Source organism: Pelobates fuscus, chromosome 12 (genome assembly GCF_036172605.1).
Source record: "Pelobates fuscus isolate aPelFus1 chromosome 12, aPelFus1.pri, whole genome shotgun sequence".
Classification (NCBI taxonomy): domain Eukaryota; kingdom Metazoa; phylum Chordata; class Amphibia; order Anura; family Pelobatidae; genus Pelobates; species Pelobates fuscus.
In genome coordinates this window covers 71,626,680-71,642,090 of record NC_086328.1, presented here as the reverse complement: position 1 = coordinate 71,642,090, position 15,411 = coordinate 71,626,680, and the positions used below count along the sequence as shown (strand labels likewise).

The 15,411-nt window shown below is 41.4% G+C and overlaps 1 protein-coding gene across 1 annotated transcript in view; it reads left to right on the top strand.

Annotated features, from left to right (window-relative positions):
- LOC134579084 (dipeptidase 2-like) overlaps positions 1-15,411 on the top strand; it is a 140,911-nt gene that overhangs the window by 70,008 nt on the left and 55,492 nt on the right. The window contains exons 5-7 of the mRNA XM_063438247.1: positions 6,403-6,475; positions 10,976-11,152; positions 11,809-11,893. Of these exons, the coding sequence (XP_063294317.1) occupies positions 6,403-6,475; positions 10,976-11,152; positions 11,809-11,893 (335 nt within the window). The remainder of the gene's footprint in view (positions 1-6,402; positions 6,476-10,975; positions 11,153-11,808; positions 11,894-15,411) is intronic.

Below are 15,411 nucleotides of genomic sequence, written 5' to 3'. Positions count from 1 at the left end.
CAGGAGCAGCTTCAACAAGGAGGTGTGAAAGACGTTAGGAATACGCAGGTTACTGGGAAGATTCAAGGCATAAGAAACAGGATTAACTTTATGCAAGATATGAAAAGGATCAATAAAACATGGAGCCAGCTTCATAGAAGGCACATGAAGGCGGATGTTACGAGTAGAAAGCCAAACCCTATCCCCCACAACATAGGATGGAGCTGCTCTGCGATGTTTGTCAGCCTGAACCTTTTGACAAGCAGCAGAATCCACCAAAGAACGCTGAACCTGTTCCCAGGTAGTACGTAAACCGGCCAAATGCTCATCCAGAACTGGCATACCCCACAAGGTGAATGCAAATGGAAGAACCACAGGATGCCGGCCATAAACAACATAGAAAGGGCTAATACCGGAAGATTCATGAGTAGCGTTATTACGAGCAAACTCAGCCCAAGGAAGCAGGTCAGCCCAATTGTTCTGATGGTGGGATACGAAACAGCGAAGATACTGCTCTAGGGATTGGTTGGTGCAGCAGCTCCATTGGACTGGGGGTGGTAAGCGGAGGAAAACGAGAGAGAAATACCCATCTCTGAACAAAAGGCCTTCCAGAATCTAGAAATAAACTGGCTACCCCTATCGGACACTACAGACTCTGGGGAAAGAGGACCTCGCCCGGCCCCTGGAGAGGGTAAGTACCGCTACACCCCCATCACAATTCTCTATCTCATTCTTTCCCCCTCCTGTTGCATCTATTCTAACTTACTCTTTAACTTGGACTACCAGCTGTCAAAGCAGTTTCTGAGCTGCTACCAAGTGTGCATCTAACACAACTTCCTGTAGGTGGTATTATTGTGCTCTCTGCAGCTCCCAACATGCACTTGATGACAACTTAACTAATTGGTTGTCTGCAATCTTCCTCATGTGATGTAACCAATGGTATCAGCCTCTTGACCTCAAAATGTGATAGTAACATGTTAATCCTGTTAATGGTTATTGTTTTTGTATTTGCACCATTACCAACAGAAAAGTGTTTCCTGAAGTTTGGGTTGTGGTTGCTTTGATAACATTCATACAATACTGTCCAATTTTATAAAACATTATTGATTTAATTCCGAACCTGGTTTGTGATCAACTCTATAGTGGAAAAAGAAATCTGGATTGATTTGCTTTGTGCAGTGTTTTATCCTTTGTGCCTTTGCTATTGGTCCACACTCTTTGTAGCATTATATTTATGAGTACCCAAGTAACTTTCTTCATTAAAATGTCTCCATCAATGCCAACGATGATATCTATTATATCACAATTTAAGATTGGATCACCCAGTCAATGTCTATGTCAAAACAACTGCTAAATATTATGTTCAATATTTATCAGTCATTTGTTTGCAGAGAAGTCAAATGGCGAAACGTGTCAACAAAATAAGTAAAATGAAGCCTAAACATGACTACATAATTATGTGCTAGGTCACTAGTTTGTACTGGCCCCGAATATATTTGTATAATGTTACCATATCCCCTCTCAGGCGCCTTTTTTCCAAACTAAACAGATTAAAATTTTTTAACCTTTCTTCGTAACTAAAATGCTCTATTTCTTTTATTAATTTTGTAGCTTGTCTCTGCACTTTTTCTAGTGCCATGATATCTTTCTTTAGAACAGGTGCCCAAAATTGCACAGCATATTCAAGGTGTGGTCTTACCAGCGATTTATAAAGAGGCAAAATTATATTTTCATCCCGAGAATTTATGCCCCTATTTATACATGACAAAACCTTACTGGCCTTAGCAACTGCAGATTGACATTGCACATTGCTGCCTAATATGTTGTCTATAACAATTTCCAAATCCTTCTCTTGTGTGGTTATCCCTAATTCACTACCATTTAGGGTGTAAATTGCTTGTGCATTCTTAACCCCGAAGTGCATAACTTTGCATTTCTCTACATTAAATTTAATCTGCCATTTTAGTGCCTATCTCCTGGACAGAGAGAACGCAACACATAAAACAACCCAAAACATACATAATAATACAAAGCACCCCCACATGCCATCCCTGGACAGGTCTGTCTGGAGTACCCATTCTGTCCAAAAAGCACCCAGATAAGATGTGGCTAGCCCAAATTAGATGGAGATGTAAGGTTCAGTGGGACGCGGCTAGCCCCCGATCTGGCACAGAGTTCCAGAGTGCTGAATAGAGTTCCTCTGGTCACCCAAAAACACTGACCTTTCTGTGGGTACATGGAGCTCCCTCAAGTCTTGTGTGCTATTCAATACCTCTCCACCTCCTTTCTTAATCCTCCAAAGAGTGGCCTGATTGAGGGTCCTGTGACCAAAAGCACTCCAGTGAATGTTTTAACAGATTGCAGTGACTCTGCATTCTGCTTTGGATTTCCATGAGAATTTAGGGTTGCTCCCGGTCAAACGCGCCATTTCTAAACAGCCCCCAAGCAGAAGATAGGCAATTCTGGGCAGCCAGAAAGGGGCACTGGGCTGGGAGACATGGGCTTTAAGGTTAGATCATAGTGTTACAGTGTCATTAGAGAAAGTGGAAATCTGGAGAGACATGTACCCAGCGTAGGTGACAGGAGGGTTCGTCACATCCTTCCATTGGCTACTTTTTCTCTCCTGATCTCTGACCAAATGGCTGGAAATGCTATACATATATATATATATATATATATATATATATCATGAATAGTGAAGGGCTTGCACTCACAGTCTTTCACTACATCACATAAATGTATGTGATGTATTGATCCTGATGAAAGCCACGGACGAGGGCTTGATTGGTTTTTATATGGACATGATATAAAGGAATTTTTTACAAGGAAAGACCGTAGCATTGGCTACAAATTGCACCCGGCATTTACAAAGTAGCAGTCAGAGTGCAAGGACAACGAAAGACATTATATATATAATAGTTAGCCCAATTTCATGCCCTTTCAGTTCATCAAATTTGCTTCCAGAGTCAGTTTTTTTGGTACCAAAAGTTTGCTGAGCCAAACTGGCATATGGTCGGAAAAAAATATTCTGAAAAAATAGTTTGACTGAACCAAATTTTCTCGACATGCAGAGGTCTAGCATTTACTGTTTTTCAAAATGCTATCATGATTGACCATTTCTATTACTTTAAAACAACTGCCTGTATGCTTTGTCTGCAGATATTATCTGTGAGTTATATTCAGGAATTACATTTCTGCTAGTCTGGAGTGTATATTCTTCAGCTCACAATGGCCTCAACTTAATATGTTTGGATAAGTTTTGAATTATTACAATCTGGCCTGTAGGAAATTAGCTGTTCCGGAGATGTTTGTTTTTCACACACCAGAATTCCAATAATCAAATCAGATTGTCTTGCAGCCAAAAATGTATTTATTTATTCAAACATACACACCATCCGAAATAACATGAAGTCCTTGCACACATCTGTGTGGACCAATACAGCAGTGTTCAAGATAGTATCCATTTTATTTATTTTTTGTATTTTTGCTGTGCATGAAGTTAACACATACAGACCTGTGGTACCCCAACGGCAATCCGCAGGTTCGACATTTGCAGTACAATTGGAGTATTAGATTATATAAGCACAATTTTATAATAGTATGAACAAGAGTTAACATTTATGAAGGTTCCAGTCTGTTCCATCCAGCATATATACAGGCATGGTGAATTAAACGTGGGATGGTTAGATGGCAGGCTAGATGTGATATCAAGAGCTAAACAGTTGGTCTACCGCCAGGCTATGCTACCAATTAGGTTATGGTTGTAAATAAACATGCATTCGATAAGACTGTAGCTGACTGATAGCTGAATAAACAGGCTGTCTAGATTGATAAGATGGTTACTAAGCGTAAAACATGTATAAAGATCATTAATCAGCACCATGGACACAGTATAGAGTAAGCTTATATGTCACATTATTTAGTAGTCCAGATTCTGACTAGCCCTGTGGTCTCTATGATCTACATGCTGTGGTAACATATCTAGGCCCTGATTGCAGTATCGATTGTTGTCTCTTAGTTAGCTAAACAAAAGTGCTATCATGCGGCTTCTAGAGCTGACCAGGTATATGACCCCTGCAAATGGGTGTTTACTGAAAGGAATGTAATCGAACAAAATAAAGGCCATTCCGTTTAAATTAATACAACAAGAAATATGAGCATCTAGGCGATATACCACTGGAAAGGGATTCTGATCAAAATCAAACAAAAAAATAAGAACATTACGAGTAAGGGTTAATGTTGGCACGGGAGCATAATAGACATGGGACATGCATTTGTTGTCAGAGTCTGGTATTCAGCTGTTGTAGCGGTTGGTGACATTTCAGGCCCAGTATGCTCCTGTCCGGCAGTGTGGTAGGGGCTTCAGCCTATACCTAGGGTTGGTAAGTCCCAGTTGCTGCCGTTGGAAGTCCAGAAGGTGATCTGGTAGCGGATCTCACATGGGCTGCTTCCTCGCTCTAGACCCTGAGCTCTACTGGTTGCTCTTGCTGCAGGGGTGGGTACATAGGTGGCTGGTTGATGGGGGCGAGGTGCGTCCTCTCTCCAGCCCCAGGCCGGGATGAAGGCCAACATCCTTACTCCACGGACCCAGGCACTTCTTTGGGCTGGGTCCTTCCCATGTTGGGAGTAACGGGGGGAGCTGATGGTCTGCCGCCTTCTGTGGTGGCCGTCCCTCCGTCCATGTGGGTGATGCCTCCGGGTCGTACCCTTGGTGGCCCTCGGCCCAGGTGGGCCAGCAATGTGTAATGCAGGCTTGTCTGGGTGCATTAGGCCCAAGGGAGTCCGCCTCACCCTCCGGTTCTTGCCACCCCATCCTCCATCTCGAGGAGCAGGCGCCATATAGAATATGTGGGTCTCTAGTTTGACCCATAGCTGGTGGAAGTGCTCGCTTAGTGTCTGCATCATGCGGTCCACAGAGCACAGGGCAGGTTCACGCTGTTCGTTTGCCGACTCTTCTGGCCGTGTGGTAGTCACCATTTTGGGTCGGGTCTCGCACATGGTGTCCACCATGTTTTTCTCAGGGTGATTCCCTGGTGCTGGGTTGTCGCTTGTGTTTGCCGGGATCCTCCGGGGAGACCTTCGTCCAAGGCGGTTGCTGCTGCGGAGGGATCGGCCGCCTTCCTCGCGTCGTCTGCTTTTGCTTCCCGTAGGCCTCGGGTCGATCTCCGGTAAGAGATTGTTGCTGGCAGTTGGGACTCTTGGCTGGTAATGTCGCTTTGGTGAGCCCCTTAGGCTGGGGCTGTTGTGAAAGCAGATTTGAGGGCTTTATCTCGCTTATTTTGGTTGCTTTTTGGTTTTTGCCTCGGAGCCCATGTTGTGTGCGACTGCTCGACATGGCTGCCAGGCTTCGCCCCCCCAAGATAGTATCCATTTTTGATGTTAAAAAGTATTGGTACAGAAATTCTAGTTGGAAAAGATTTTATATGTCTAAATTCAGTTTCTTAGGGGGCGTACACATAAGGTTGCCTCATACTTTAAAATAAGTGGCTGTCATAGAAAAAGGGTTGTCCAATCTATAATTAAAGCAATACGTTATATTTGGGCAGTAAAATATGAGTTAAACAAAGAACATTGTATATACATCATTAAATTAATGAATGCCTTTGAAAGGAGACTTCCTAATACATAAGAAATCTGGTTTGCAATTCTGGGTCAACTGTGAATATCAACAAGCCTTCATGCATCATTATCTGGACAAGAACTATATGTGGGGTAATCCTCGATAACCTGATAGGTAATATAAATATGTCACCCCCAAGACGGCACTGTTGTCACACTGAGAATAGATAAGCTTGAATCTACCATTATACGCTGTTTACATCACATGTCTACAATGTTAACTTTGTTAATTTTTATATCACTTTCCAAGGTGCACTGTATTTCTTATGCCATGTCATTTAATGTTAATGAAAGGTTCGCTGCACTATTGTGGCGCAGCGGGCCAGATTGTACTTTCATGCACAAACAAAAATAAAGAATTGAAAAAAAAAAGAAAAAAAAAAGAACTATATGTGGTGGTGATACAATGAAAGTCTGTATTACGAGATTCCTAGCAGGGCCTCTCAGTTCCTGAAGGTTGTTTGAAATAAAATTAATTTCCACTAAATCAAACATATTACAAGGATGAAATCCTACATTAAATATATTTCATGGCCTTGATTTAATTTGTTTAGATCAGCATCAGAAATGGTTATAGTCTGTTAGAAAAACCTTTTCAAATAATTTATCTACAGAAATCACTAGTTACTTTATGTAGAAAAATCATTTAAAAAGTTTTTCCTACAGATTCCTACAGATACATTCTGATCCCCCTAATGAATTAAATCAAGGCCATTAACTGAAAACAATAGTTAAGAATATATTGGACAATAATAGTTTAAAATTGCATTTACATTTTTTTGTTTTTTGTTTTTTTGCTTGCAGGGCAGAAACCTCTTCAAAAGGGATCCACCCTTTGTACGAAAATAGGGAAAAAAGCTTGACAGATTTTGGCAAAGTAAGTGCTGTATTTTTTTCTGGCTGTACAATACACATTGCAATTGCCTGAAAAGTTGTATGCATGGGGGAAGATAATAAGTATACACGGTAAGAGTAAATAGGTGGTGTGGTATGCCATAATCATCCACACATTGGTTTAACCATTCACAGTGAGTACCAAGACTCATGTGATACAATGCATCTTTCCACATTTTATTACAGATAAGGGAAGTATGTAGGAAATGCATAGTGTGCAGCAAGCATAAAGATAATCTTCGAAGGTAACAATAATTAGATAAATATCTAAAATTAATATGCCAGTTAAAGGAGGATCATCTTAAAATACTTTTAAAATAGAGTTGGTGTAATAGTTTTCCTCCATTCTAAGGCCTTGATTTAATAATTTTAATTAAGCGTTGTAAATGGTTTTCTATATTTGAAGAATTTTTTAAAATTGTATATTATTTTTTTTAAAATACTTTAATATGTTTTTTCCATATATATATATATATATATTATATATATATAGATATATATATATATATATTTTAATTCTTTATTTTTGTTGTGCGAGAATTACATATTGCTTGGATAGAAACGACAGCTATAACAAGCCCAACGGCAACATGATTTAACATCAGCATGGCATATATAATAACTGCACATTTTTTAAATGGTAAGAGTCGAGTATAAAATAAAACATCAGATTGTTAATTTATGAAGAGAGCAGTTCCCATACGAACAGTAGGGTTATCAGTGGCATAGGTACATTTGCGGATAAAATAAGCATGCAGAAGAAGGTCTGATGTGCGTTAGTATAGCGTGATTAGTGGTAGCTAGTGAGAGTCATGCTCCCTAAGGGATAAGGCCGGTATACCTGTGCTGTGGGAGTGCAAGGAAACAACATTGAGTGGCCATGTGGAGGTCTGGAAGGCAATATAGATAGTGGGGACCGATACATGGCCTAGTCTAACATAGGCAACCAAAAAGAACAGAGGGTACCCACGTGATACCTAACATATAAACAACTCCTCGTCAATAAACAAAATGTTATGGGCTAATTGGAACTGGGGGGGTAGTTGGTAAAGTGGAGCCAGCTTTTTCCATGTTATTCCTGGTGTCTGTGGTGGGTGACCGCGGGGGTGGCCTGCCTTGTGTGTGCAGGAAACTTGGAGTGGTGTAGAGTCAGAGATCTGTTTGTGTTAAAGGTAAATTGGAGGGGTAACCCTCAACCTATAGAGTATGCGGTAAAGAAAGAAAACAAAAACATGAAAAACAAAGTCAAAAGCCATGTAGTCTTCATCCCAGTTGCACCCCTAAGAATTGGGACAAACAGGACGACATTGGCTGGGTCCCAAGCCGTAGTAGTCGGGGGGGTCGTGAGGCCCAATGCCGCCAGGACAGTGTCCATCTCCGTTATGTCTGTTACTCGATGTTCAGTGCCCTGATGCGGTATAATGAGCACATATGATGGTCCCCAATGGTACGTCAACCCTCTGACCGCCAGTGATGTTGTCAACGGTCGAAGGGATTTTTGTCATTGCAGGGTAGTGCGTGATAGGTCTGAGAAGAATGTTAAGTCCATGCCTTCAAAACTGAAGGGGTTCTTCCCCTTGATGGCACCCATGAGTGCTGTTTTATCTTGCCCCTTTTGAAATTTGACCAAGAGGTCGTCTGTTGCAGAGCCTGTGAGTTGTGGTGGCTTGGGTAGGTGAAATATACCGTCCAGCTGTATCCCCGTTGCTTGCTCAGGGGGCAGCAGGGTTTCAAAAAGCCTGCGGAGGAGATGGGGCAGCTCAGCTGGGGTCACAGAGTCAGAGAGGCCCTAATTTTAATGTGCTTCCATCTGCGTTTATCCTCCATGGCTGCTAGTTGGTGGGTCAGTGTAGTGTTAGCGGAGGTAAGTTTTCTCACCTGTGTCTGGAGTTCTTTCACCTGCGCTGCGTACGTTTGGGTAATCTGCTCCACAGTGGTGAGGTGAGCGGTGAACCCCTTGACATCCTCCCTTACTTGGGAGATCTCCGTGGATAGTATCTGGCGCAGGTCTGAGAGGAGAGAGGTGAGTCTCTCTGTGGTGACCGGGTGACCCTTAACCGGCCCTCGATATCCCAGATTCTCAGGGCTGTGCAGGGGGATGTCGTCTGAGCTGTCAGAGTAGTCCTCGATGTCGACCAACATGTTAGGCCCCCGCCGCGCAATGCGGTCTCCTCAATAGATCACCAATATCCACGGATTGCAGAGGCCGATCCGGGCGCAGTTTTTTAGTTTTCCTCCCCATCAGTGTTGGGGTGGTGCTGGGCTTCTTGCAGTATATTCAGTAGCCGTTTTGGATAGAATTTAGGCTGTGGTTTTGATCGTCGGAGATGCGACAGATCATATTTTTTATTTTTTATATAATTCTATATATATTTATTTTTTGATAATACATTTTTATTAGGAAAGTCAGATATTATTAAACATGCCGATAGCATACAGTGAACATTATGCATCAAGATAAATTTAAGCAGGATCACAGCATTAGAGATAATACAGCAATCAACACTCCATAGTTTTGTAAATTTAAGAACATAAAAATAATAAAAAGGAAAGAAAAAATATAACCTTTGAACAAGGAGCCACCTCCTAATCCAGCTAGCCTCCCCCCCCCCCCCCCCCTTCTCAGGTAAGAAAAGGGTTTATACTGAGAATAGAGGAAGTTGGAGAAATAATAACTCCATGTGAGATAGTCTGGGATCTTAAGTCTGGGATTTGAGCTGGCCAACCAGGGTTGAGAAGTTAATCAGCAGACCAAGAGCAAAAGCCAGTTTAGTCACGTTACAAGCTAACGAAATTAAATTGTGGATGGATGAGACCTACTGAGCGTTATGGTGGTACGCAGTCCAGCAATACCCTTGGATGGATGAGGACGATATACCAGAGGGTGAGGACTACAATGGCCCTATCCTGCTGTGGAAGGCATTTGAGGAGGATACAAGTGCAGGAAGATAAGTCCTGCGCTCACTCCCATCACTGGGCGGCTGCAAATGACTACAGTACACATCAGCCCCAATATATAGTAAAAAACAAAGAAAAACAAGTTACCTGCGCTCTCTCCTTAATCCCATGCAGCCGCCCATCCCATGTGTTCCCTATTAAGGGTTAATAATGTATAGGGGTGTATTTAAAGAATACCCCTTTCTGTCTCAGTAGAGATTTTTGCCAGAGGCTCAAGGAAGCAAGGTGAATGGTTAGAGTTAGGACCCACCTAGGGGGGTCTGCCTTGACGTTGGCAGGTGGGCTCATCCTCTCATGGCCATTAGAGGTAACTAAAAAACCTCCATTTGTTTAAAAATACATAGGGATTAAGGAGAGAGCGCAGGTAACTTGTTTTTCTTTGGTTTTTACTATATATTGGGGCTGGTGTGTACTGTAGTCATTCGCAGCCGCCCAGTGATGGGAGAGAGCGCAGGACTTATCTTTCTGCATTTGTATCCATTTTTTGTATCACTCAGCCTTGTTACAATGCAGCCGCCCATCCCATGTGTTCCCTATTAAGGGTTAATATAATAATGTATATGGGTGTATATAAAGAATACCCCTTTCGGTCTCCGTAGAGATTTTTGCCAGAGGCTCAAGGAAGCAAGGTGAATGGTTAGAGTTAGGACCCACCTAGGGGGGTGTCTACCTTGACGTTGGCAGGTGGGCTCATCCTCTCATGGCCATTGGAGGTAACTAAAAAACCTCAATTTGTTTAAAAAGACATTGGGATTAAGGAGAGAGCGCAGGTAACTTGTTTTTCCTTTGAGGAGGATGATGACTTTGGCAGTCATGAGGTATCTTGGTTCTGGGATATCCATGACTACAGGGGAGAGATGCTAAATCTCCCTGGAGCTCTAGTCGCTTGGAAGAGTTCCGGAGAGAACACAGTAAAGCTTCGGTAACTGGGGCTAAAGCATTCCAGGCGCCCTTCCCAATGGCTACAAAGCAAACTGGTTGGAGGTATTCAGTTGGAGTACCGAAGCTTCTGACACACACAGCTTCTCAGAGTAGCATCTGTTCTAATGTACAAAGCTAACCAGATTTGATGCATGATAATTTAATTTTGGTTTCGGAGGACTCACGCATTTGCCCACCCTTTTCAAGGTTAGAGAGATGCAGTGGAATTTCTCCTGAGGGCAAGTGTAGACCAATTGAATTTAGTGACAAAAGATGGGAGGTGAAAGCGACTGCCTTGATTAAGGAAAAATACATGGAATTTCAATTTATATTTTATTTTTTCTTACAAAACCAAGTGAAACTTAAGAGCAAGGTGGTGATAAGGCAGAGGTTGATTGTTCTCAAGTACAGACATATAATGCATACCCCATTTTATTTCGAAAAAGCAAAACCTTCAAATTTTGTTCAAATATTTTGGTGTTAGAAATGGTAAAAAAAATGACACTGCGCTGTATAGAAATTTAAAAAACGTTTTTTGATTGGTACTGAATGACATTTTGTGCAGTTTGAATAAGTTTTTTGTTTTTTCTTCTTCATATTTTAGGAGGTCGTGAAAGAAATGAACAGAATTGGTATGATCATTGATCTTTCTCACACTTCCTTCAACACTTCTCAAGCTGTTCTAGAGATAACTAAAGCACCAATAATATTTAGTCACTCTGCAGCCTTTGCACTGTGCAAGATACACCGGAATGTTCCAGATGATATTCTGATAAGTTTAGTAAGTAGATAAAAACCAGCAATGTGAGAGGTGGAAATTGATCTGTCTATTCTTGTATATACATACAATGTACAAAACTGTAGGATTGCGGAAAAAAAAAGAGTTTCATTCAAATGTTTGAGTTTCTAAATAGCAAGATTTCTCATAGCAATATGTCAGCTAGGTCTTGTCACAATTTCTTTTTTTATTTTAATCATGGGCATGTGCACCCTAATTCAGCCAGAGTGCTGCTACAAAAGCCAGCAGGGAAATCAAAAGATCTACCTGGTCATCCCTGCACCCCCTGGTTGGCTTGAAGGAGCTCATACCCTTTGGTGAAATCTTGGTCCATACCATAACATGAAATCCCCAAATTGCTTTAAAAAAAAAAAAAAAAAAAAAAAGACAGCCAACTACTAAATATAAACACTGCACCCCTATTGGCACTCAAAACTAATAGGTATCATTTTCAGTTAACCATACCTGCCTGCATTCAAAAAACCACTCTGTGTGTCTCGCACTCAATGCTCCTTTAGGATATCTGTAAATAGTTAAATAATTTTCAAATGCTAATTTTGTTTATCGATTTATAATTGACACTTGATCTGCCTGCTTTAAACTCTTTATTTATTGCAAATTATGTTAACTATGGACATTATTCTTTTTTTTTGTTCCAGAAAAAGAACCAGGGGCTGATTATGATTAATTTCCATACAGCTTTTGTTGCATGTGATAAATCCGCAAATATTTCTAATTTGGCAGGTTTGTAATTTATCCTCTCTAATTTATCTTCAGTGATTTAAAGTACCGTATATACTCGAGTATAAGCCGACCCGAATATAAGCCGAGGCCCCTAATTTTACCCCAAAAAACTGGGAAAACGTATTGACTCGGGTATAAGACTAGGGTGGGAAATGCAGCAGCTACTGGTAAATTTCTAAATAAAATTAGATCCTAAAAAAATTATATTAATTGAATATTTATTTACAGTGTGTGTATATAATGAATGCAGTGTGTGCGTATGAATGCAGTGTGTGCGTATGAGTGCAGTGTGTGCGTATGAGTGCAGTGTGTGCGTATGAGTGCAGTGTGTGCGTATGAATGCAGTGTGTGCGTATGAGTGCAGTGCGTGCGTATGAATGCAGTGTGTGCGTATGAGTGCAGTGCGTGTGAGTGCAGTGCGTGTATGAGTGCATGAGTACAGTGTGTGTGTGTATGAGTGCAGTGTGAGTGCAGTGTGTGTGTATGAGTGCAGTGTGTGTGTGTATGAGTGCAGTGTGTGTGCGTATGAGTGCAGTGTGTGTGCGTATGAGTGCAGTGTGTGTGCGTATATATTAATTGAATATTTATTTCCAGTGTGGGTATATAATGAATGCAGTGTGTGTGTATGAGTGCAGTGTGTATAAGTGCAGTGTGTATGATATGAGTGCAGTGTGCATGATATGAGTGCAGTGTGTATGAGTGCAGTGCGTGTATGAGTGCAGTGCAGTGTGTGTATGAGTGCAGTGTGTGTATAAGTGCAGTGTGTGTGAGTGCAGTGTGTGTATATGAATGAAGTGTGATGCAGTGTGTGTGTGTGATGCAGTGTGTGTTTGTGTATGTGGTGGTGGGGGTGGGCATTTTGATATATTATTAATTATTGTATTAATTAATTATTTATTTTTTTAAATATTATTATATATTTTTTTATTATTATTTTTAATATTGTATTATTATTATTATTAATTTTTTTTTTCGTCCCCCCTCCCTGCTTAATACATAGCAGGGAGGGGGGCTCCTTCCCTGGTGGTCCAGTGGGATTGGTAGTTCAGTGGGGGGGAGAGGGGCTGGCAGAGCTGTACTTACCTGTCCTGCAGCTCCTGTCAGCTCTCTCCTCCTCCGTGCGGTCTGTGCAGCTCCCTCTGTCAGCTCCCAGTGTAAGTCTCGACTTACAGTGGGAGCTGACCGAGGTGCTGAACGGACGTCGCGGAGGAGGAGAGAGCTGACAGGAGCTGCAGGACAGGTAAGTACAGCTCTGCCAGCCCCCCTCTCCCCCTGTCTGTATTATGGCAATGCAAATTGCCATAATACAGACTCTGACTCGAGTATAAGCCGAGTTGGGTTTTTTCAGCACAAAAAATGTGCTGAAAAACTCGGCTTATACTCGAGTATATACGGTAGTCATTGTGCCTGGAGTCTGGATGTACAGACTATGAAACGTTACACATACAGAGTTTAACCCCTCTGCTGCCGGAGGTGTTACTCCACCACCAGCACTGTCATTGCGTTGTCATCAGCCTAGGGATGTCAACTAGAATTCCAAGCGGGCCAGTGTCCATTCTGTTCAACTTTGATTGCACAAAATGACAGTCATTGGCTGAGAGAGGTCAGCTGATGCTATCAGCCAATGAATGTCAGCAGCAACAGCCATCTGTGGCTCTGCAGCTGCCGGAGACATGTCATTAGACCACCAGAGAGCATCAGAGCCCATTGGGTGCAAACCACTACTAAATGGCTTGTCCCATTACCAGGGAACTGGGCCACGGTACTCATCACATCATAACTACTAAAGCTGTCTGTAGAGATTATGATGATTTCAGTAACCGTTGAAATAATATTTGTTAGGCCAAACCTGACATCTCTATATTTTTATGTTATATAAATTTAGTTTCACAGTATTAGTAACGAAACTGAGAATTCAAAGTAATTATTTTTTTTTTTAAAGGACAAAGAAGCTGAAATAGAGCATAGCTGACTTAGATAATGTTTCTGGTTCATTGACTTTACCCTTAAATTTGAATCCACTTTGGATTCTCACATTGATTGAATGATTAAAGTCACACTTATCTTCCTACATGCTCCTGTTCAGGTACTCACACAATAGAATCACAAATTTATTCAGCCAACTGTTGGCATCTCTCATCTAAACCAATGTAGATTCAAATTGAATCAGATACCTGCCATACATAATCTGGAACAGCTCAATCTGTACATTGCTGGTTCAATGCTAATATAAATACAGCATTGACAATGCAAATTATTTTACTGTTTATGGGTGTTATGTCTACATTTACAGTTATAATTTTACATTCTGGTGGCATTTTCAAAACTGTATCGCCAAAACTACTAGCTGATTTTTTACAATTACCAATTATTATTATTATTATTATTATTATTGGCATTTATATGGTGCCAACTTATTCCACAGCACTTTACAATATTATTAGGAGGACTTTAACAACAAATGAGAAAAGCTACTACGAATTTTGCAGTAACAATAGGTTCTCGAGGACCCTGTTAAAGCAAATTTACAACCTAGAATAAGTGGGATATATAAACACAATAGGAAGGGCAGCAATGGGGATTGCAACCAAGTGACAAGGTTAGAAAGTAGCAGAATCGGAAAGTGAGCATGAAGTTGAGAATGGACAAACTAATTAAATTGAGGGAGTACAGCTAACTGACAGCTAACTTGGGAGTAGATAGGTTATTCTGAGGATGAGGGGTTTAAGGGACTTCTCAAAGGATTCAAGAATAGGGGAGAGTCTTATGGTGGAGGCAGGCTGCCCCATAACAATGGAGCTGCCCACAAGAAGTCCTGTCAGCACGCCTTAGCAGTATGGGTACGAACAGTAGACTGGAAAAAATAACTCTGACAGCTGGCAGAGGGAAGTGGCAGAGAAAGGGTGTATCTGAGAATTAGTGCAGAAATGTAGCAGGGCTAGCATTGAATCATATATGGTTCAGGAAGCCAATATAATGATTGAAAGAGGGGTGGCATATAGAAGGAGCAACTGGAGAGATAAATAAGCCTGGCAGCAGCATTCAATACTGACTGTAGAAAGGCAAATGATGACCGGAGAGATCAATTAGAAGAGAATTGCAGTAGTCAAGACTAAGTAAGAGGTTTCAAAGGCATAATCCAGCACCATAGTAGCATCTTCCATAATAAAGAGGTGGATGTATGCAATGTTTTTTAGTTAGAATTGGCAGGATTTGGTTACAGAATGGATATGAGGTGTAAATACGAGGCCAGAATCAAAGATAACATCAAGGCAGCTAGCTCACAAGAACAGACTTATGCGTGCACCATGAACCTACAGGGAGAACCTCATAGGAGGATTAATATTTTAGGGAGGGAACATAAAAAGACCAGTTTTAGATAGATTGCATTTTAACAGGTGGGAGGACATCCAGTTGGAGACGGAAGAGGGCAATTGAAAACTTGTTCTAAGACATTGGGAGAGAGATCAGGGAAAGAGATAGATCTGGGTGTCATCAGCATGAAGGTGGTCAAAGAA